The following is a 25,363-nucleotide window of genomic DNA, read 5'->3' as shown; positions in this document are numbered from 1 at the left end:
CCTATTATTCTTTCCAGTTCCACTGCCATTGGCTTCGGAGTATCATCATTTCCAGCCCAGATAGCTGCCACAGCCTAATGGTTCTCCCTGCCTCTGATCTAGCCAGCACTCCAGTCTCTTATCAACAATGCAGCCAGAATGATCTTTCAGAAATGTAAATGACATCATGTCACACTCCTGCTTAAAATCCTTTGATGGCTATCCACTGCCTTCAGGATAAGGTTCAAACTTGTTAGCTTGGCTTATCACATCTTCATTACCCAGCCCCTCCAACACTCCAGTCCCATCTCTCGTCACTTCTCCAGGCACATCGTTTGCTCCAGTTATGCGGAACAACTTTATGTTCCCAAACAAGCCATTCTCTTACCTGCAGTACTTTCATTACTGCTTCCTCAGCCCATGTGGAAACTGTCTTCTGTCCCTAACGTGACTGGTAGACTGTTAGGCAACTTGAGGGAGCTTCCTTATTCACTGTGGTATTCCCAGTACCAAGCAGGCTCTGGCTCCTATTAACCCTTAATAACTTTATTGAGCGAGTTTAACTCTTACCCTTTATTTTGAAAAGAAAGCAAAAGGAAAACATTAATCAAATGAATTTAGGGTTGGAGATATACATAGCAAGATTATCCCTGTATCCCCAAACCTGTAATGACCTGAAATCTTTCTAATAGCACTAATGCTTTTTATACTTTTAGAGGTTGGATTTGAGCAAATTCTAGCAAACAATCACTGGCTAGGCATTCGTCTGCTAATAACAGATTAGCTCAGTTACTAGTTTCAGCTTGCCTTCTTCTAGCCTCAAGACTACTTTCAATAAGGATAAACCTGCAGTACCAGGAATTAAGGTGAGTAGGATACAAACCCCAGGAAACAAAACATGGTATGCAGTTGTTATTATTAAAAAGTAACTTTTGGGACTTCCCTGGTGGCGCAGTGGTTCAGAATCCACCTGCCAATGCACGGGACACGGGTTCAATCCCCGGTCCAGGAAGATCCCACATGCTGCAGAGCACCTAAGCCAATGTGCCACAACTACTGAGCCTGCGCTCTAGAGCCGTCGGCCACAACTACTGAGCCCACATGCCCAAAGCCTGTGCTCGGCAACTATAGAAGCCACCGCAATGAGAAGCCTGCGCACCGCAACGAACAGTAGCTGCTGCTCGCCACAACTAGAGGAAGCCCGTGTGCAGCAACAAAGACCCAATGCAGCCAAAAAATAAATTAAAAAAAAAAAAAACTTTAAGAATTCACAAAACATGGGAATGGTTGTGTGGACACAGAAGCTGGCCTCATCCTTGTCTCTAATGCTCCTCTTGCTTTTTTTGTTTTCATTTTTTAAATGCCATCCCTACTATTTCCACTCTCTCTCCCACCCCACCCCCAGGCCTCCTCATACAGGTGTATACTACCTAACTCTAGGGGGATATCATTTGTATGGCAGCGTATGAAAGGTGCTCCCAAAAGTTGTGCAGTGAGCACCAATCTGTGCCTACTATGTGACAGCCGTAAGCTCAGGACAACTGACCAGATGCTTTACCCACCTTAATGGCCTCAGCTACCAGGGAATGATCTTTTGAAAAGCATGTGCGTACTTTGTGACAAGCCCTCAGTACCTTTCACACTAGCCCCAATTCAAAAACACAACAAAATAGAACCCTGCACTTGGCACCTCTTCATAAACTCAATAGAGGCAAATCCATTGTCATCATTTGAAATCTCTTCACTAGCAAAGAGGGTGTTGGACAGGTTGATATATTCATGGGTTCAGAAGAGTTTGGCAGTCTTGGGCCAAGAAGAGGGCTTGCCTTAAATCATTCTAGACATGCAGTTGCTACTGTATCTGCTCTAATTCTCAAGGCCTCTAGTGGGGGTAACTCCACAACTCACTGCCTTAGCTCAATGCTAAAAATACTCTGCAAAATTTTGAGGTTTCCTTCAAGATTGGGAGCCTAAAAATGAAATACAGCAATTACTCTAACAGTTAACTGTGTGTATGTTGATTGGAGGTGGGGGGGGGGATTAAAAGTTGTTGTTGTTTTTGAGTACAATAACTTCTATTTATTCTCTTCATTCCTGTCAGACCAAAGACTATATAAAGACAGAAGACAAGATTTTGCTATATACAAAGCCAATTACATACTTCCCCAATAATGACACCATGAAATGGCAAAATGAAAAATATTTAATACACAAAAAAAGCACAACAGAATCAACAGATATTAAAAGCATTACATAGTGCAAACACCGAAAAGATACATAACTTAGTGGTGCTTATAAAGATTAGGCAAGAACTCATGAAAATATCTCCTTTTCTCATTTGGTGGGCTGGTCACTATTCAGTTATTTTAAATTGCCTTTTTCTTCCCATTTTATGAAACCACATTTGCTACTCCTATTAATTATGACTACCTGATCAGATATGTTATTTGGAAAATTGCATGCTTTCTGTATACCGACTGCATTTTATGCCATCTACTCAAGTGCATGTAAGACAGAATTTTTTATACCAAGACCATAGCAAGGCAGTTGTAGCTACTAGCCAAATCTACACACACACTTCTCTCAGAATCTAGAGGCAGAACTCTTCTAGACAAGAGCTCATGTCAAGCAAAGGATATCTGAGCTAGAGGCATGGGTAAAAGGAAGCAATATAGGCTCTGCTAGGCAGGCACAAAGGGGAGTTCGTGCTCAGCTTCCAGGACATGAGGTATTCTGAATATATACCCCAGAGCTTGGTCTACCCAAAGCGTAACAACTTCTAATATCTTATTCAAGGCAATTAGAGGTTCTATTGCGCTCCCACACTTAATCCCCACAACAAACTATGAGGTAGAAAGAGTAGTATGTGGACTCATTTTACAGATGAGAAAAATTGAGGCTTAAGAAGGTCAAGACTGGGACTCACCATGGTGGAATAATCTTACTCCTTATCTCTATCCAAGAGGCACTTAACAGCTCCTAGCTATAGACTAGGAGAGAGTTCTATTCAAGAGGCTGCTTTGCCAAGTGCTGAGGAAGCCAGAAACATTTCATTCCTCCTTTAAAACATGTTCTATAACTTTCTAAAGGGGGAAAGAAAAAACCAAAGGAGACATTTTGATTCTTTATGAAAAAGGAAGTGGAAAAAATGAGGCAAACTGTAGGGAACAAAATGTATACATTGCTATATTTAAAATGGATAACCAACATGGACCTACTGTATAGCACAGGGAACTCTGCTCAGTGTTATGTGGCAGCCTGGATGGGAGGGGACTTTGAGGGAGAATGGGTACATGTATATGTATGACTGAGTCACTTTGCTGTGCACCTGAAACTATTACAACTTTGTTAATTGGCTATACTCCAATATAAAATAAAAAGTTTAAAAATAAATAAATAAAACGGATAACCAACAAAGACCTATTGTATAGCACAGGGAACTCTGCTCAATATTATATAACAACCTAAATGGGAAAAGACTTTGAAAAAGAACAGATACATGTATAACTGAATCACTTTGCTGTACACCTGAAACACATTGTTAATCACTTATACTCCAAAATAAAATAGAGTTAAAAATTAATAATAATCTTCCTGTAGGAAGAGGACAGGCTGACCTCAATTTCTAAATGCTGAGACAATAGGGGAACTAAATCCCCTGTTGCCCCATCATACACACAAATCCTCAACTACCGTTGTTTTGTACTAGATGGTAGTTCTGATGTCATATCTTTCCTTCTTATTGCTAGAATCTACCACCTAACTCTGCAAGAGAAACAATCCCCAGGACTGGCTGGAAAAGAGGAACCTTATCTAAAGATACTGTAGTTACAACCACCCAAGGGGTAATACAGAAGGCCTTTGGTATAAAAGCAATATTCAGAAGTAGATAATAACTTTGAACTCCAAGAAAAAAGAGCAACAGGATGGAAGGAAGGAAGGGGAAATGTCTGACATCAAAGTACTTACTGTTTAAAAAAAAAAAAAAAAGCCTTAGGATAAGAAATTAGATGCTCTAATAGACTGTTATAATAATGTCAATTTGCCAAATTACAGCAACTATTACAGCAACTATTCGAGAAAGGAGTTGCTCTGACAGCACTATTTGGCCCTTTTTAGGATCCTTGACCCATCCTGCCCCAAGAAATGAGGAGTTCTATTTGCTGTGCCATGTTCCCAGAAGACATTTAATAAAGATCCTGAATGAAGGAAAACAATCTGAAGAAACAGCATCTTGGATTTCAGATAAGCTACCAAGATATACTAACTACCTCTTTCTGCAGATACACTGCTTTCTCTAACATTTCAGTCATTCAAAAGGCTCTTGAAAGAAGTACAGTAAACCCAAGTGTAGGTTTATTATAATATGCTCTTTAACAATGCCACATTCACCAACAGTAGAATTATTTGGGATTGCACGTTCATTGCATTAAAAGATCTCAAAATGCTAATAGGACATTCTCCCATAGGAGAGAAGAGATCTGTGGCTCTTAAAGAAAGAATATAGCAATGGCAAACAAGGAAAGCTCTGTCAACGAAAAGGATATCTCAAGGCCATCTGGAAAACTGTCTTCAGATTAGGTCTGGGGAGCTACTTGAACCACTACCTCAGATAATCCTCATTTCCAGTTTAGCTTTAGGGTCCTCTATATTCCTCCTCAGCTAATCACAAATCTGGGAAATTCCAGCAAAGTAATCTCAGCATAGCGTATGGCAGTGCAAAATTTCAGACATTTGTAAACACTGTACATGTTACTTTTGGCACAGGGGAGGGCTTGCAGGTTCCTTTATCTTTGAAGTACAGATTGTAAACACAGCCAGTCCACAGACATTTTTAGCAAAAGCTTTAACAGTCTTGATAGTGTGTGTGCACACATGTACACCCATGAATGGGAGATCTGTCAAAATGAATTCTTTAGAACATGGGCCTGAATAATTTAAGCAGCTATCTGGCTAAATGGAAAACAACAGATTCACAGTATCTAAAATCATATACTTTCAGAAGTTCATATAACTCTCTGTAGGAAAAAAATCAAATAGCTGGTTAACAGGTTTCCTCCTTTCTAAAGAAAACCAAGAGGTAACACTACAATAGCTTTGTAGAACACGAGAGCTTAACATTTACTAATTTCTCAGCGACTGTCAAAGGAGCCAACATTGCATCGAACTGACATTAAAAAAGTTTACAAATGATCCTGACCTTTAAAAATAAATTCTTACAAACAAAATAACGTCCCACAAAGCATTACATACATCTAAATATACATAAATTATTATTAAAACACAACTGAATACTTCAAATGCTTGGCAGTGATTCAATCTTATATTATACAACTTCATGGCAGTTTGGAAGCTGGCCTGGCTGGACACTGACCACTGTTCAAGCCTAGGACTGGGAACCTATGATATTCCATAGATGGACTGTGAAGAAATGCTTATAAGTTTAAAGCCTTGATCTACGATTTTTATAAAGTCTGATTTAAGTATTAAATACAGAAGCATACCAAATATTATAATTATGGTGCAAGTAAAATGAGCTAACAATAAGAGACGGAAGACATTTTTAGCTATAATCTAGAAATTCACTGCTTTTCTAAGGATTTGTCATTTCTGGTCTGAACATTTTGTCTGGGATAACATGGTCATAAATATTAATTTATATAACTAAAATAAGAAATTTGATGCTAATGTGGGATGATTTCATTAATCACAAGTCTATGGCGTGATGCAGCGGAAACTATAAACTCCACTGACACCTACTTTAACAGATCCTTTCCTCACAATTAAGATCTCAATCCTAGCATGGCTTACCTATAACTAGGAAGACCATAATAATTTAATGTCCAAAAGAAGACATTTGAGAGTGAAAGGGGAGCAACAGAGATGAACTGGATAGGATGCTGAAAAATAGGGGTAAACTGGCACTGTCTCCAGAAAACCAGAGTACATAGTCACCCTAACTACAAAATAAATGACAGTGCTTGGAAGTCAAGAGTTTCATCATCACATAGCAGTAAACTATGACGTCTTCAAATACAAACCATGTCTTGCTTATCTGTACCGCAGTGACATTGAAAAAAAGAACAAAATCAAAATCAGACCAAGAAGATGGCTTAACGATTCTTGCGGGTAAAGAATTGCTCTGATAGTTCTATTTGGCCCTTTTTAGGATCCCTGACCCATCCTACCCCAAGAAACAAGGAGTTCTACTCGCTGTGCTATGCTCCCAGATGACATTTAATAAAGATCCTGGATGACGGAAAACAATCTGCAGATGCAGCATCTTAGATTTCAGATAAGCTACCAAGAAACACTACCTACCTCTTTCTACAGATACACTTCTTTCTCTTTAATATTTCAGTCATTCAAAAGGCTCTTGATAGAAGTACAGTAAACCCAAGTGTACATTTATTGTAATACTTTCAGCTCAAATGCACAGCTTAAGATCTTCTAAGTAAAGTACTTACTGCTAATGGGGACAGTAAAAACCCAGGTGACCCAAGGGGAAAAGAAAGTAAGTAGAGTAACGTAAGAGGATTCTGTGCTAGGCAAGGATGCACCAAATTAGCATCAAACATCTACACACAAATAAAAATTCTAAATTTTTTCTTATTTAAGTTTTCTAAAAAACTGCAACTTTATAAGGAATCAGAGGGTACAAGTGCAGATTCCAGCTCTCCCTGCTCCTTCTTTGAGTTATCACTTGCAAAAGCAATTAACTGGCAAAAATAAAACAAAATCGAGGGCTATCAAACTATTATGAAGAGAGTAATGGTGGGGGGGAATTAGGGTAGAAAATTATTTAACTTTCTAAATATTCAGAGCATTTACCATAGTCTAACAAAACACTGAACAGTCTAACAAAACACTGAACTTGAAGAACTGGTTCTACTTATTGGGGGGAAAAAACCCTTGTCCCTAATGCCCGGAGGGAGCCAGAGACCTGAGTTTCATTCCCCAAGAAGGAAAAATACTGGAGAAAAGAGTTCAGGTTCCTCTGCCATCTTTACTTGTCTTCCCAATGGGAGGAGTAACTTATCTGATTATATAAGAGAGCTTGATATTTACTGTGCCTTTTCTCTTTGGGGAGAAAGGGTTAAAAGTCTCTGTTCTCTCTGAAGTCCTATTTTGGCTGCAACTCATATTCTCCAACAATATTTTAAGGTTATCAGTTGTTCCAAATTCAATATGCACCACCATTTAACAAATAATGAGAAGGAAGCAAGTACGGTTTAAAGGTTTACTACAAGAGACTTAGATTCTAGTAATAGCTCTATCACTAGCTGTGACTTTCAGAAGTCATTTATCCTTTCAGCCTCATGTGCAAAATAAAAGGGGTTGAGTAGACGAGTGCATCCTAATTTTAAAGTTCTATGAGTTTAACAAAACTTCTCTAGAAATTAAATATAATGCTAAACAAAGGGATCTTGTTCTACTTCCTGCACCTTAAAACACCCTTCCTTCTAAGGCACGGCAGGGCTTCCAAAAGTGTGGTTTGTGAACTTGCGGCAGCTTCCAGAAACACTTGTTCAAATGGAAATCCCTGGCCCAGACCTCAGGGATCAAAGAGTCTGCGTGTGCACGCACTCCTGTGAGTGTATGCACGTGTGTGTGTTTGGGGCCGGGGGTTGAGATGGGCGTATAACAAGCAACACAGGTGATTCTTATGAGCCTTAAAATTGATAATTCTAGGGCCTTGGTTTTCAAAACGACTACATTCATACCGGTACCCAGGCATACACCAAGATTTTTTCCACAGGGAAAGCAGACAAGAATATCTGTAAGGAAAACAACTGAAAGATCTTCAATTTCCATATGTATTATCCTAAGATTTACGTGATCAGATAAGGCCTCTTCAGAGCTATCATTTCTCTTTAATTACTTTCCTTTTCACAACTGCTATACTGTTTTCAGAAGAAAGGCTGCCTCTCACCCATCTAAAATCTTACTATGGGGCATTGCCTCAGAATGTAAAAAACCTCAGAGGCATCAAACAAAGACAAAAAACCCCTAGCAGACTCCCAAGAGACAGGAGGAAAGAGTAAAGCAAAGAGAGCTTTGGTTAAAAACTGTGTGCCTTCTCTTTTTTAGAACTGTCGTTGAGAAGAGGTTGTGCCATAGATGTATATAATACATTTAACTGAATTAAATAAAGTCAAACACTTTGACTGAAAATGAAATCTGATTTGGCTGATTAGTTTTATAATGAGAATAGGCTTTGCCAGTTTATATGACCCGACTTTTTCTATAAATTCAATCAGCTAAATCTACAGATCCAAGGTTTGGGCAAAAATATCTTGAAAGGACATCTACAATATACTGGATGATACATCCTCTGTAAGTACTTAAATTTTAAAAATTTAGAAGTCGAATTAAACATGTGCAAAAGGAAAACTAATCGAAGGTGAGAGCCATGAAATGGTGGAGGAACTGCCTGCAAAGTGGCACAAGAGAACATTCTGAGGTGACAGAAACATCCTATTAGAAGGGAACACTTTGTTTGCTAATTATACCTCAATTTTTAAAGTACGCAAAATATCATATATACTTTTTCAAAATTCTTTTTGAGGTACATTAGCAAAAATGTTTGCTACCACTGTTCTAGGCACTTTACAAACATATTGGTTCCTCTGAACAATGCAACATAAAGTGATCTACTTTATACATAAATTACTTATGTTTTTTTCATTGTTAGCTTTAATATTTTTCTAATAGCCATCTTGGATTTTGAGGCCTAAGAACATTCCCTAACAGAAAAGAAGAGTAAGGAATAAAATTAACAAAAGAAATGATTAATCTTCAAGTAATTTGCTAAATGAAAGAATGAATGTATTTCTATTTGTACTGGTAGTTGCTCCCTCCCAGATCTTCATCTTCTTTTTTTTTTTTTTAAATAACTTCCTTTTTTTCCTTTTTTTAAATATTTACTTATTTATTTGGCTGCACCAGGTGGGAATCTTCGCTGTGGCATGCAGGATCTAGTTCTCCCACCAGGGATCAAACCAGGCCCCCTGCACTGGGAGCTCAGAGTCTTAACCACTGGACCACCAGGGAAGTGCCAGATCCTCATCTTTGAAGACAGAATGAAGTGATTAACTTCTCTTTTAATGTTACTGGTGTCTCCAAATTGATAATCTAGTTCGAAAGAACTTATTATCAAATTCCATATAAGTTTAGAAGCAAAAATATGTCCTACAGCACAAATGTTTCCATGAATAAATGAAAGTATGAAATGGGTCACACTGAGATGCTCAATACTGACATTTTGATATATGACCAGGCCCTGTTAGTATTTGTCTGCAACTCATTGATTCAGCTATGCTATAAAAACCTTAATAACCAACTGAATCTCCTTCTTGCAAATAGGACATGAAGCCCCAGCCTTCTTTAATCTTCTGGCACAATGAAAACAAGTGACAAGATGGCCTGTCCTCCCATGAATTATGTTCCCGTCTCGTGGTCTTTTCTCACATAGACTACATGGCTTCAAGAGATTCTGGCAATCCTCCATGTTTTCTGTACCTGTTCTCTGTTCATAAAGGTTATCTGATTTTTCTCCCATGCTTGATATGGTCTCTTGGCTTTCAGAACTGTGAGCCAAATCCAAGAATTCCACTGAGTTGCAGGGACCAAAAAGTTTGGAGTTTTCTTCCTTTACATATATATCTTTAGGTCTAACAACTGGAGCTGATATGGTTCTTCTGCAGTCAGGAACATCAATTCCTTCACTTTCTTGCTTTTCAGGTATGGCAGTGATATCAGACGTGGAGAGAGAATGGGTTAACTTAGAACAATCTGAATACCAATCCTTCCTCAAGGCCCAGCAACGAAAACAGTACCTCTTGCTTGGAGAGTTAAATTTCTTGCACTCAGTACACTGCCACTCATCCTACAAAGACAAGTGCAGCCAATTAATACTCACTCAGTGGAGAACATGATGCTGAGGAAAAGGGAAAGTAGGCCAAATTCTCATCATCTCACACTAAGCTAGTAAGAATCCAGATATTCCAAACCAGTGGTCTAGCTTAGAACTTGAACAAAGTCTATGGCTACGTGTAAATAAGTCTTGAGAAGTTTTACAATGACAGTGACATAATTGCCATTTCAAGCCAAAATTTGATGTAGCTAATCTTTTAAAAAAAGTTAAATCATTTTAGCTTTCTATTTAGTCTGGGTAGAATTTACATTGTTTGCTTTTCCCCACTGCCTTCTTTTTAGGTCATTTTTCTTTGTATAACTTACTCTTTTATTGAGCAAGAGGCTAAAGAATGAAGAAAAGATAATACTCTTTCTTTCCTACTAATTAAGAAATGTTATAAAATTTGTCAAAAAGGAAATTAAAATGAAATTTGAAAACTACTACATTTACTCATGCTCTCTCACTGCTCTCAGGATCATAGGTAGCTAATTGTATGCCTAAATCACATTCTCTGAAAAATGAATGTTCTTGTCCTTGAATGCCAAGTAATTTTTTTCCTACTTCTCCATGTTCAAATTAGGAGATACCAGAGCTCAATGAATTTCAAATGCCTTTCTTAATTCAAAGGTAGCTACCTGGAACAAGTCAAGAATATTTAATGTGGATAATTGCCTGGCTTTGACAGGATCAATGACTTGACACATGCTGACTTGATTACTTTCAGAACGAAGGCCAAGCACTTCAAGTTTAGAAGTCATAACTCAACTGCCTATACTGAGAGGCAGGGACACAACCATTTGTTAAACTGGGATGTTCTCCAGAGAGCCTCGGAACATTCTTGCCAGTTTAAGATCCTCAGATTTCATCTGAAATGCTATACAAATACCCAAAGGAACTTCAAAGATCTGGAATTCATAATTGATGGTTTGTCACAGTCTAATTGGCATCACTTTTCTTTTTTAGTAGTACATAAAATAATAGGGCTTATTAAATTCCATGGCATCTCTGAATTGATGAAATATAGTCTATTTGCTTAATAGGTTTTCTGGGCCCAAGTAGCCTCAAAAGTCTGATGAAGATGGAAACACTTATCTCTGCTACTTGTATTATGGTCAAGAACACTTAATGGACCAATATATCTCACCTTATTACTTAGCTATGCACACACAATTTTCAATGAATTACCATAATGGTTAGCAGTGGTGGGGTGTGAGCTAGGGGGAAGGATCAACACTAGAGACAACCTAAAATTTTTATATCCTTACACAGCAAAATGTAAAATCCCCTCCTTATCCTTCCCCCACCACCCTTCTTCCCACAGTGAGTTAGCTGAGGAAGTACTAAAAGGGAAATGGGGAACTAGCATGAAAAGAGAAAAGCAAGGTATACATTTGAATCTAAACCTGAGTTGCCAATTGGTGACAAATCCACACCTGTTATCTAACAGCTTAATACTCAATATTCATTTATCAGCCCCCATTAATATAAACCTGTGTAGAAGTTAAGCCATTTTCCATTTGTTTCTATTTAAGAAAGCACTGAAAGTATTATACTTGACCAAGAATTTTAGATAGCTTATAGGCGTATCTTTGGGATTACAGAGAGGTGTTTAGTGGGAAAAGCAGTACAGGACTATTTTGAATAACTGTGTATCCACTGCATAACGTCCAAAGAGTTCTGAAAGCAGGGAGAAAGGCACACAGAGAGGCATTTAAGTCATCCCTTTTCAAGGCAGGGAGAGGATTAGATCAACTCATCCCCTTCTCTTCTCAAATTCCAATAAAAATCTAACAAGATGTAAAGAAACCAATACCTCTACCTAGGAAAGGTAGATAGAAATGGGGGATATGGCATTCTTCAACACAAGTGAACTGCTGGAACTTTAACATCTGAAGACGTGGGTGGTGTAAAACAGCTCTTTTACTAGAAACTCATACCTCAGAGGTAACTTCTATATCAGTATCATCACTTATGGACTTAGAGTCCTCAAGGTCATCATTTTTTCCCACTTCAATCACCTGAGAAAGCAAAGACATCTTATTAGCAAGGTTTACCTATTTTATTTTATTTTATTTTATTTTATTTTATTTTATTTAGGTTTACCTATTTTAGATGTCATTACCTGAGAGCAAAAAAGACAGAAGAGCTTCAGTTTAAAACTCACATTCTTCTCCCAACACTAGCACTTAAAAAGGAGACTGCTTATATGTGAGACATGATTCCATACATACCTAGCTGACATTTCAGTAGAATAAAGCACCCAGAGGGGTTACCAAATATCTTTGGCATTCAGAAGAGAGAGGGTTCCCAAATTTATGCATTTAAATAAACAATATCAGAGTATAAATTATTAAATGGGGAAATTTTTTATCTTGAGAATCTATGTAGGCATTCACAAGAATAAAACAGGATTACATGAGAAAATGGAAGTAAAAAGCACCATACAGAATGAGAAAATTAGATGTGAAGAATGAAAACAAAGTACATTTTACTTTTCATATTCAAAAGTAAAACTAGTTATGTGATACTCTGGACTGTCCTATAAAAACATGCCCATGGACCAGGAAAAAAAGTCAAGAAATGTGGGAAGCGTCTTTTAAATTTTGAAATTTAAAATTCTAAAAATTAAAATCCCAGTTTTGTGATCCAATGAATGGAATAAAACCAATTATGATACAATTATGAACCACTGTATAGCAACTTTCTCACAAAAGTTCAAGTATTTTAAGTCCCATCTCTCTCTATAGAAGTTTCCAATGTCACCTCTGTCTTCATTCTAATAACTTGTACTCCCTCCTAATGCTACCAAAAAATAACTAGCTCAACAAAGACCAAGCATTTCCTGCCTCCCACAAACCTATCAGAATACCCTTCAGGGACCCAAATTACTATGAAAAGCCTTTAAATTAAAAGAATGACCCAATTTAGGTCTGGTTTTTGCAGTATTTATTCAATGGATATTTACTGTGACTCTCATCCAAGTCAGCACTGGACCTGCTGCCCAATGCTTTTTGAGACTTGAGCATGTGCCTATATGACTCTTCATCTTGGTGTGCTTACACCATGTGTACTATGAATTCTAACTCTCTTCCTTCCTCCTATTTAAACTCTAAAATATGTAGGAAGAGCTCATCTGTTTAGTTCCATTTAGGTATAAAGCAGGTATGGAAACTACTGAGAAGTCTAAGAAATAAAGATTTTTTTTTGCCCTACAGGATTTTGTGGCCATTTAGAACTTTGCCTTGTTAGCAAAGCAAGGTCTCCAGAAGAAAAAACTCCACAATGAGAGATTAGACAAGCAGGAAAAGGGTACCTTATTGCTTCTAACAAACTAGGAGATTTACCCATGAAGGCCTATCCTATTTTTAAGACAGGCTTGGTTAACTTAATGTAAATCTTGAAACTAGATATAGGAAAAGTATTTTTAAAAAAGGGGGGAGGATTAGAGCTTCCCTGGTGGCACAGTGGTTGAGAGTCTGCTTGCCGATGCAAGGGACACGGGTTCGTGCCCCAGTCTGGGAAGATCCCACATGCCGCGGAGCGGCTGGGCCCGTGAGCCATGGCCGCTGGGCCTGAGCGTCTGGAGTCTGTGCTCCACAACGGGAGAGGCCACAACAGTGAGAGGCCCGCATACCGCAAAAAAAAAAAAAAGGCGGGGGGATTACATGAGTCATTTGTTCTACAAAGCAGCACAGGGTCAGGTCACCAGATTTGAAAAGATTATACTATATGCATGTAAATCCAATCAATGTGAAATTTTTCCACAACATACCTTTTTGTCTCTCACCTTCCCTACTTCTTCACTTGTTTGTTCAGGATCAGTAGCTTCAACTTTTATTCCAACACCAAACTGCTCTGATACTGACTCATTCAAAAACCACAGGTCATCTGTGGTGTCTGAAACAATGGCAGTACCTATATCCTAATATAAAGAAAACAAACATGAGTTTTTGTAGTCAGAGGTTTATTAGAGATGTTGAACCCAAGTAAATGAAGCCAAAACTCAATGTCCTCACACATCTCTAAAGAACGCCTAGCCTTTCTTCCACAGATATGTATTCATTCAACAAATATCTACTTGGCAGCTACTACGTATAAACTAATGGGTGGGTATAAGAGCACCTGGCAAGGAATTTTCTATTTTAACCATAAATCAGGCATTAACACCAGAGAAACAGCACTAAAGTGCTTAAAAGCTAAAAACTCGTAGTTGCTCAACTAAATAGAATCTATCCACTACAGTCCGTTCTGAGGACCTAGAAAACTTCTATTAATTGTGACATATTCTTTCCTGTAATAGTCAATGATGTTTACCAAAGAAATATGAGAAATACTGATGATAATTCAAACCTTCTGTCTTCTTTCTGAACTTTTTTTTTTATTTTGAGGTAAACTTGGTATATAACACTTCTTTCTTAATTCTTAACTTTAAATATAACTTTCTACATTCATCAACGGACATTTTATGACGTGTTTTTTCTACAATATTCATAAGAGACAACTTATTATTTTGCCATTATTATACGTCCATTCACTTACTGAACAAATACTCACTAATTGCCTATTATGTGTCAGATGCTGCCTATTGCTTCTATCTAGGCAACAGAATAGAGTGGTCAATAATACAAAAGCTCTGGACTTGTATTTCAATGTGGTCAGACAACAAACACATAAACAAAATAAAATAATAGTTTTACAATGTGAGAAGTACAATGGAGAATATAAAAGAGCAGAATGGTGATAGCCTGAATTAGGCTGTAACAGTGAAAGTAATAAAAAGTGGATAGCTAGATTTTAGGTATGTTTTAGAAAAAGCGTTGATAGCCTGAATGTGGTATATGAGAAAGAAAGAAATCAATGATATCCCTTGATACTTGGCTGGAATAACTGGGTGGAAGGCAGACTTATGAAAAAGGAAACGCTGAATAGGAGTGTTAGTTTAAAAAAAAAATCAAGAGTTCTGTTCTGAACATGTTAAATGTCAGATCATCTAAGTGTTGAGTAGGCAGCTGGATATGGAAGCTGGGCACTGAGGAGAGAGGTCAGCACTGAAGATACAGATTTGGGCAACACATGCATAGAGATGGTACTTAAAAGTCATAGCACTGAATGGGAATTCTTAGAGGATGTAATGTATGGTTCAAGAGTAACCAAGAATGTTACTCTTCCAAAAGAAAAAAAAAGTTCCTCTTCAGATGTGAAATTCACCTGATTTGTCTGTAAATCAGTTGAGCCATTACTTCTAGGTGTATAGTTATTTCTCAAGTTTCCTAAAAACCACCAAGGCAAGCCAGCTACATCCCACTCCTCAAACCCGAGGTCCAGTCTTGACGTCTCATCTTGGGTTAAATTTGCCACCAAGTCTTCATCTACAAAAGTCAAATGAAAAGGATGGTAACTATGTACACAACACTTAAGAATCAAGACTCTCTTTATAATACTTACAATCTCTTGTGTAAGAGAGGTAAAAAGAAATTGCTCTTCCCAGTAAGAAAGAATCAGAAATCAAATACCTGTCTCAGTGGCAGAGCCCAAATCTCCTTCCCCCAGTTTTAGGCTTCATTAGCAAGTAATGACACTAGAGATCATTCATCTAGTGTCATATATATATATTATATATAATATATATATATATTATATTTTATATAATAAAATATAATATATATATAATATATATAATATATATATATTATATTTTATATAATAAAATATAATATATATATTATATATTTTATATATATATAATATGTATATTATATATATTATATTTTATATATTTTATATATATATAATATATATTATATATAATATAATATTATTATATTATATATATAATATATATTATATATATTATATATAATATATATTTTATATATTATATATTATATATATAATATTATATATATATTATATATTATATATAATTATTATATAATATATAATATATATTATGATATTATATATATTATATATATTATATATTATATATTATATATATTATATATAATATATTATATATTATATATAATATATATAATATTATATAATATATATTATATTATATATAATATATATTATTATATTATATTATAATATATATTATATTATATATAATATATATTATATTATATATTATAATATTATATTATATATAATATATATATATAATATATATTATATATATATTATTATTCTATCAATAAAAGGATATCTAAATGGTCATTTATTGGCAATTTAAACATCCCTACCACTGTAACAACTGAAGAATGACTTGCTCCAGTACATGATACCTGACAATGGCTTGATTCAGTGGACTGCAAATGATGACGGCATAGTGGCCCAACCCTTGAGATAGAAACAAGGTGGTACAGACCATAATGGGCAATCACAAGGTTGCCAAGGCAGTCTCACTGGTACCACATATTTTCGGACATTTCTCAACAATTCATATGTTTTAATAGGTAACAACCACTATGAAACACTGAGCTCTAGGCTGTCCAAATAAATATATACATATGTCCTTTCTGGATCAATAGGCTCTTTTGCAGTTAAGATATCTAAAATCTAGAAATATTGCAAATCCAAAACATATTAAGGGCCCACATGTTCTCAATAAAAGATCTCGCGTTATACATCGGGCTTCCCTGGTGGCGCAGTGGTTGAGAGTCCGCCTGCCGATGCAGGGGACACGGGTTCGTGCCCTGGTCTGGGAAGATCCCACATGCCGCGGAGCGGCTGGGCCCGTGAGCCATGGCCGCTGAGCCTGCGCGTCCGGAGCCTGTGCTTTGCAACGGGAGAGGCCACAACAGTGAGAGGCCCGCGTACCGCGAAAAAATTAAAAAAAAAAAAGATCTCGTGTTATACATCTAGATGATATTCAAGGGAGTTACAAACATAAGTTTGTTGCTACCACATGAAATTCTTTCCTTCTTTCCCACGTCCAATCTTTCTCGTTGTGCTTTACTCTTTTCCTACTTTCTTACTCTCCTCTACCTCTTCCCAATGCCCTAGGGATGCCAATGGCGACCGAGGTGTTTAAATGTGCTAAGACACATACGGTTGAAAAAATGTCTGCAATAAATGGATCCCTGACAAAACAAAAGGTTACCCTCTCTACTTACAAATTTTGTTGTTCTTGCCTATTAAAAGGCATATTTGTGCTCACGGAAACTTCAACTATCTTTTACTTACTCATTGCTGAAATTATGAGAAACCTAATTCCTGAGAGGGTGCCACATTAAAGTTATCTTCAACTATTCAAGCTCTATAACTTCTTGGGAAGGGAATGAAAAGAGGTCATTCTTTCCACATATAAAAATTCTCTCCTTTCTACATGTACACCTCCCTGAAAATACTAAGCTATTTCTTCTCAAAATTTACATCACAAACTTCATAGAGTCTCTTGAATTGGCTGTTCTTATATTCTAAACAGCCTTTTGAGTAGAAAATAAGCCAGCACCTGTATTTAAAGAAACAAAATTACACATTTAATACCATGCAGACTGGAATAAGCTCCAACATAACTAGATAGTCCAAAATTCAGTTTATATTCAAATGCAATCTGAAGAAGACAATCCAGCATGATAAACAGATTAAATTTTAATTTAATCATTTAAAATAATTTCAGCAGCATAATTTTCTGGGATGTTACTAGAGGTCTAACCTGCCAATTTTGCAAGTTTGAGTCAGGTACCTATACTAGAAACCATCGTGCCATAAAATATCTTTGAGGAATTTATGATTTTACATTATCTTTGCAGGAAAATTTTTAGGAAATGCTTTATAAAGTAGGGTTTGGGGAAAACTTCCAAAATGTTGATCAACTCACTTAACCTGACCATACTATATCTAATATGAATGGTAAAGATCTAATGACTACCATCCAGGGGCAAAGGAGGTACTAGGCTTCTTATGTCTCATTCTTGGCTGTGAGATATTAAGTATATTTTACCATCTTTGCAAACTTCAAAAAAATCTATGAAAATTAGCCTTTGCCTCAAGCAGACAAATAAAAATAAAAATTCTAACCAGATCAAATGTATAACAGGGATGCCAAGATTTAAAAGGCCAAGGCAGCTGAGTTACCAGGTGGCAAACTGATAAATGTGTGGCTATCTTCTGTTAGCATGCTAGCTAAAGGAAGGGTCTTGCTCCATCCAGTCATCACATGTTGCTAAAAAAGAACTACCACCTTCTTCAAAGTTAACAGTGGTGACTAGGGTAAAAAAAAAAAAAAGGTTTTCGGAAAAGAATGAAAAATAAGTATGACATATGCCCCCACGACTCGACATACAAAGAGACAGCATTATTATTTTCTGAGTTCTCTATAACGGTCTTAATTACTGCTTGTTCTTAATATGGATAGATGCCATTTCTAAGTCACCACTGGGACTTCCCTGGTGGTCCAGTGGTTAAGAATCTGCCTTGCAGGGGTTCCCTGGTGGCGCAGTGGTTGAGAGTCCGCCTGTCGATGTAGGGGACACAGGTTCGTGCCCCGGTCCGGGAAGATCCCACATGCCGCGGAACAGCTGGGCCCGTGAGCCATAGCCGCTGAGCCTGCGTGTCCGGAGCCTGTGCTCCGCAACGGGAGAGGCCACAACAGTGAGAGGCCCGCGTATTACAAAAAAAAAAAAAAGAAAAAAAAAGCATCTGCCTTGCAATGCAGGGAATGCCGGTTCGACCCCCGGTGGGGGAACTAAGATCCCAAATGCCGCAGGGCAACTAAGCCCGTGCACTGCAACTACTGAGCCCTCGTGCCACAACTACAGAGCCCACGCGCTCTGGAGCCTGCGCGCCACAACTACTGAACCTGCGCACTCTGGAGCTCGTGCACCACAACTAGAGCCTGCGTGCCACAACTAATAAGCCTGTGCACCACAACTAGAGAGAAGCCTGCGCACTGCAACAAAGAGCCCACACGCCGCAATGAAAGATCCCACGTGCTGCAACTAAGACCCAATAAATAAATAAATAAACATTAATAAAAAATAAAAGTCACCACCAAAAAATAAGAAACAGAGAGAGAAACAGAGAGAAAAAAAGAAAGGTCTACATAGCCTTAATCCAAAACTTACCTTCTCTAGAATTTCTGCATTTACGCTGTGAGGTAGGCAGTGCGGGAATATTGCCTTCTTCAGTTCTTTTCCTGGAATTGGAACTTTCCTCTACACTTTGCTGAAAAGAAGGGAAAGGTGTCTCTCAGTGCAGTAGAAATGACTGTGACCAGGGGATGTAGCAGTTCCATTCTGGCTCACCAGTTAGTGTGCGACACAATGGGTTACGCACAAGAAAGGAAAACTCTGGAGTTCACAACAGTCATCAAATAAAGGCAACCTCTCCTCAACCCACTGTGGGGAAAAAAATCTGCACAAAAGGCCAAAATCTACTGTTAAAAACAGGTTATCAATATAAAGCCTCTAGCCTACACAAAATTAGGCATAATTCAGAAAAAAAGAACGTATACCAAGATGATCATAAAGTTTTCCCAGGTTTGGGGAAGCTTTAAGAAATGGCCTGACCTGAACTTAATTGCAACAAGCCTGTTAAAATTTAATAAAGCAATTTCCTCAGACACCTACATACCTACACCATCACACACACAGGCACATACAAACCCTAAGAAAATGCAACTGGAAGAACTGAAGATCAGAAGTGCTACATCCCAAGGAAAGATTCAGAGACTGGAACTCTGTTATGGGCAGAACAGAGAAGGTTCACTCTGTCCCTAGTCTGTGAACTCCCAAGAACCTTTCTTGTTAAATTCTTACCGCATTCAGGGAAAGGTCTTGGGAGTCCAAGATCATAGGTACAGAGAAGGGGCCACTCTGTACAACAAAAGAAGTCACCGTGTGGTGATTTTACCTTCAGTTGGTCTTGACTTGGAATATCCATACTGTGATCCTGTGCGAGAGCGAGAGTCTGAGCAGCATCTGGATAGCAAGTAAAACAAAAGGAAAACCTTCCCTGGTAATAACCATTCTTTCCACACCAAAAGGACCTCAGCAAACAACCCTGGAGCCAGGTTTGGTCCCTAAAGATGATTCTGACCGGCCAAGGCTTTCATCCAAAAGGAAAGGAAAAATGAAAACTAATAAAAATGGCATAGATCAAGAGAGGCTATTTTCAAAATATATTACCAAAATATAATCTGAAGAAAAATCAAAAATGACTAAAAAATGTTCTTCCATAGCACGCTTTCAAATTCAATACAGAAAGTGATTCCAAGCACGGAATAATGGAGAGTATTTTATCATCTATTCCTATAGGTGTGTTTCCAAATTTGCCTAACTTGTTAACAATAAGAAAAAAAATTTGGCTTTTTAATTTAATTTTTATTTTCAAGTGTTAAAGCTATACAGTATTATGAAATCTAAAAATCTGGGATTTTTCCCACTTGCTTTATGACACAATAGCATCCTCATGCATTCTAAGTGTCAATGATGATTTCACAGTTTAAATTCCCATCCCCTGAATATAGATTCGTTTTTTTAATCAACCAGTCTTATTTTTCCCAGTTTCTATAAACATTTCCTAAGAAGGAAGAAGTAGATAAAGTTTTTCTCAAGGCCAATAAAAAGAAGCAAAGGAAAGAATAACCTGAGAGAATTTCTTAGATAGAGAAAAATGTATTTCAAGGCCTTGAAAATTTTTCAAGCACAAAAGAAGATGAAAACTTAGCTACAGGAAAAAAAAGATGCAGAAAATTTAATAACCTGGATCACTCATTATATGAGGCTATTTGTAACTATATGCACCCAAGTTAGGTCTATCATGGATTGGGTTCATCAGCTACTATCAGGTCCAGAAATAAGACACTTATGGAAAATGCCATCCTCATCCAATAAAGACTGCCAGAGAAAGAATACAGATCCTACAACTGGTCTGACAATTGAGCTGTTTGGCACAAAGCAAACACTTTCAAAACTGTAATTATAAAGAGCATTATTTCTAGAAGCATTTTTATAGATAAAATGGAGATACTGAGAGTTTCTTTCAAGAGCCAGCATTTTCTGACCACAGCAATCTTTCAAGATCAATTAATATACAATGCAGTGAAGCATTTCTTTAATAAAGTAATTTGATTACTGTCATTTCTAGTTCTATATACTACCTTAGGTTAAAACTATTTGAAGCAAAAAGAAATTATCGGAGAAAACTATAATGTTCAAGGAAATTTTAAAATAGATACAAAATTTGTCATATATATTTCATTTTATTAAAATACATGTGGAAATTTGGAGAAATGATTTATAAAGAACCACCTTCATTTCTTCAATCGTCAAAATAAAAGGTTTATCTCATTTGCAAAGGTATAAGATAGTTGATATGGAAGGTGCTTTTCTCATTTGCCTTTCAAATAAAACACATGCAACCCAATTTATGAAGATCAGCAGATGGCCAACCACAAGTACTAATGCAAGTTCAAGTCCAGAACAGACAACCACTCAAAATTACTTTGGGACAATTTCCTGGTTTTGATCACTGCACTACAGTTATGTAAGATGTTACCATTTGGGGAATCTGGGTAAAGAGTATATGCAAATCTTTTTAATACCTTCATAACATTTTTGTAAGTGAAATTATTTCAAAGTGATAAATTAAAGAACAAAGAAAATGTTTCAAAGATTTAATATTCAGATTTTTTAAATGTGTTAAAAAAATTAATTGAGGCAAATTCTGTTACTAGCAAGGGTTAAAGAGACATCAATGTGTGGCACAAAGGAAAGAGCAAGGACTGGACAGTCACAAATATCTGCTCTATCCCTTATCAGTGGCATCTCATCTTGGACAAGTTACTCATTCTATTAAAAAAAAAAAAAAAAAAGCCCTCAGTTTCTTCATCTCCAGACCTTCCTCACAGGGCTATTATGAGGATAAATTGAAATGTTTGCTACAGAAATGTTCACTTTAATATATGGCATGTTAAATTCTGCTGAGGAAGTGCAAGAAAGAAAATGAGAGAGAAAAAAAGTGAAAATTATACCCACTCAAGATATTCAGAGAACACATCAATCAGAAAGCAAATTTTAGTGAAAGAATAGATAAGCAAATATAAAATTATCTGTGTATTTCAAGCCTGTAGTGACTATCCCTGGAAAACCATACTATTTCACAAGTGACTGAATTTCAAATAAATGCTGTATCATTTGCAAGGCCTTCCCTCTCAAACAGAAATTTACAGCTGAGTGAAGTGGGCAAATGGCTCAGTGAAACCAAGAGGCTTCAAAATTCACTGTAAGTTCAAACTCACATTTCAATATGAGAGCAAAGTCTCTTTGCTCTCACTTTAAAGAGTAAATCTTTATTAGGAATGGATTTTTTTCAAACTATTTGTTTCAGTAAACTATTGAAAAATAACCTATCTAAAGGGATTACAAACTTGGGCTTTCTTCAAAGGACAACCTTACCTAAAATCTAATTTGAAACTCACAAAATGGCTTCATGTAGGAATGGAGAAAGAAGAAAGTTTCACTATTTGGAAATGAGTGAGAGTGTTACATTTTAGTTGTATCCAGTTTATTCACTTATCTCTAACACACCATACTTCAGATCCCAAAGCAGCCAGTTTCCTGCACATAACTAATAAACTAAACTCAAAGGGCAGTATTTAAAAGATATAAAATCAAGCAAAAGGTTAGACAAATTGGCATTCAAATAACAGAAAGCTAAAACCTTTAGGTGAAAAGTTCTCGGGGGGATCTTTATAAGATGGATCAGGGTGACACCACATAAGCCCACAGAATCTTAACATCACTGAAAGAGGGACAGGTAGACCTTACAGGGCTCTGATGTGATGCAACAGATATATAAAGCACCACCTATGAAACATTCTCAACAAAACATTTAACCTTGAATCTATCCAAGCACTATTTGTTTACCAAAAATAGAAGAGACAGAGAAACATGTTAAACAACATCACAAGGATACAATCTGCAAACTAGAATGTGGGAAATTCTACAAGACAAATCATCTATTTCTTCAACAAACAAATGACATAACAAAAGGAGGGTTAAGTTTTATAGATTAGAATTACTTAACAGACATATCAGCCAAAGGCAAAGTGTGGACTTTGTTTGGATCCTGATTTGAATAAGCCAAATGTAAAAAGACATTTCTGAAATAATGGGTTAACCATGCATGAACTGCCTATTGGATAGTATTATGGAGTTACTGTTTATTTTGTTTATTATGTTAATTTTGTTGGGTGTAATAATGGCATTGTAGTTGTGTTTGAAGGAAAAATGTCCTTATCTGTTAGAGATTTTTTTTTAAAAGCCTGTGTAGATGAAGCAAATATGGCAAAACATTAACAATTACTACATCTAAGAGGTGGGCATTAATTATACTAATCTCTATTTTCACTATATTTGAAAATTTTCACAATGAAAAGTCAAATAACACAGTAGTAACATTCTGTGTGACAGGTATCCCTCCCAGTCATGCCAAGACAGCATTCAATTTCCATCTTGATCCTCCTTGTTCTCCCATAATTTGCCCCCCTGAACTCAAAATTGTGATAAAGACTGAAGAAATATAATGAGACATACCTGTAGTAGCAGTAGATAAAGTGACAAGATTCTTTCTTAGCATATCATAGAGAGGGCTGTCAAAGAGATAAAATTAAAAATTAATCCCACGGTTTTCCGTTAACATGGCATCTCCCAACATTCTTTATAACATATGAAGAGGCAGAATATTTTCCCCAGAATAGATTTTATTAAATTATTTAAGCATCAACATGTTAATACCCAAGCCCTTGTGTTACTCTGCAACCATTTAAAAAAACTAATTTACGTTTTATTTCATAAGCTAACAGTAACCCAAGTGGGGAGATTTCCTTCAAGACTACTTCCTTCTAAGAACTGAGTTTTACATTTTATTGGGGAATGGAGGTGGGAGACTTAGAAGAAACAGTCATCACAAAACTATAGAGAGAATGAGAACAATGACTTCTCAACTACTAATTAGCTTTTGACTGTGTAAGTCAATAACCATACACCCTGTGCAGCTGGAGAATGCCATGCAACAGGTAAGAATAGCTCTAATATGATTCTTATGAAGCCCATCGTTAACCTCAAACTGCCCAGCAATTCTACATTTCTCTCATCAGCTCACTCTTCCTCTCTATAACAACTGTTTCACAAAATTCTAATCTCGCCACATCAATCTCCCTCCTACCTAGGCCTTTACACATGATGTTCAATCTGCCAGAAGCTCTCCTTCAACCAGCTCCCTCTAACTAATTATCCTTCAGCTCTCAACTCAAATATCACTTCCTCAAGGAACCTTTCTTCCACCCCTAAGACCCTAAATCCCATCCTCCAACACAGCCTCATGTACCTCTTTTATGTAACACTTATCATAATATAATTTTACCATGTATTGATGTGATAATTCGATTAAGATGGGGAAGGGTGTCTACTGTCTCACTCTACTCTTTAAGCTCCATAAAATTAGACACTGTGCTGCTCACTACTATGTTCTCAGTGCCTCGCAATCACCTGATATATGTAGGCCCAACAAATATTTTGTGGACTAAAAGATTAAATAACCATTAATAACCTATGGAGATTAAGTGGTTAGGTATAAGCACCCCGAAAAGATAAACAAACCCTCACTCTTTTTACCTTGGATCTTTCACAGAGAAGCTCTGACGACCTAGTAGCTCTCCCAAAAGATCTCCACCACAATATACCATATGCTGCTCCTGCTGATCATAAAGCTGCTTCACCATTATATACTGGCCTAGATAGTGCATGACCTACATGGGAACAACATACTATGAAGAGATCTGTCCAGCTGCTGCCCAAAACACAAATTAAATGAGGAAATAAGGTAAGTTAGTTTACTAGAGAAAGAGGTAACATATAATGAACATGACTGTCAGTGCTTGTGTAAGGGGTCCTACAAAAGGACAGTTGCCCCCAATTACTCGGTTCATCTACTTATTATCATTCTGGACACTATCAGACCCTTACTTTTTAGAATAAAAATGTACCAGTCTGATAATGAGAAAAAGTGGTGAATTTACTTAGTATCCCCTTAATGTTCTCACCAGTCCAAGTAAAGGGGTCTGTTCTATTACTAGAAGTAATAAACTTTAAATTTGCCTGGATCATAAAAATATTTTCCAAGTCCAGGGGCACATAACTACTATAGGCTTTGATGTATGTTCACTTAAGTCTTTTTAGCAAATGAAGTACAATGGTAATAAGCCATTAGCACTATAAGTGCATAAAACAGAATTTAAGTGTTTATCAAATAAAAATTTAGTCTACCTGACCTTTTTCACAGAGTTCACAAAATGGGAGGGAACACACACAAGTTCTTGGTTCAAAATTTTTAAGTTATCCAATTTTCCTAATGTGATAGATTTTCCTCCAGGTGATAGATTTTTTTTTAATTGCTTAATAGTTAAGTTCACTTAATGATAGTAATAATTTTATCACAGATCACAAACGGACC

At 36.7% G+C, this 25,363-nt stretch overlaps 1 protein-coding gene across 4 annotated transcripts in view; it reads right to left on the bottom strand.

Annotated features, from left to right (window-relative positions):
- Window positions 1-2,164: 2,164 nt before the first annotated feature.
- MDM4 (MDM4 regulator of p53) overlaps window positions 2,165-25,363 on the bottom strand; it is a 42,212-nt gene continuing 19,013 nt past the window's right edge. The window contains exons 4-11 of one of the 4 annotated variants that reach the window (XM_079916489.1): window positions 24,526-24,659; window positions 23,446-23,501; window positions 19,760-19,827; window positions 18,973-19,072; window positions 15,107-15,267; window positions 13,671-13,820; window positions 11,836-11,916; window positions 2,165-9,868 (exon numbers count right to left, since the gene is read on the bottom strand). In XM_079916489.1, coding sequence (XP_079772615.1) covers window positions 9,296-9,868; window positions 11,836-11,916; window positions 13,671-13,820; window positions 15,107-15,267; window positions 18,973-19,072; window positions 19,760-19,827; window positions 23,446-23,501; window positions 24,526-24,659 — 1,323 coding nt within the window. In that variant the 3' untranslated portion in view covers window positions 2,165-9,295. Of the gene's footprint in view, window positions 9,869-11,835; window positions 11,917-13,670; window positions 13,821-15,106; window positions 15,268-16,152; window positions 19,073-19,759; window positions 19,828-23,445; window positions 23,502-24,525; window positions 24,660-25,363 lie in introns of those variants that run through there. The other 3 variants (XR_013827547.1, XM_079916490.1, XM_079916491.1) reach the window with 3 other exon arrangements.

Source organism: Stenella coeruleoalba, assembly GCF_951394435.1.
Source record: "Stenella coeruleoalba genome assembly, chromosome: 1".
In the NCBI taxonomy this organism is placed as follows: Eukaryota; Metazoa; Chordata; class Mammalia; order Artiodactyla; family Delphinidae; genus Stenella; species Stenella coeruleoalba.
Note: the sequence above shows the minus strand (reverse complement) of the source record. Positions and strands in the feature narration are given on the sequence as shown.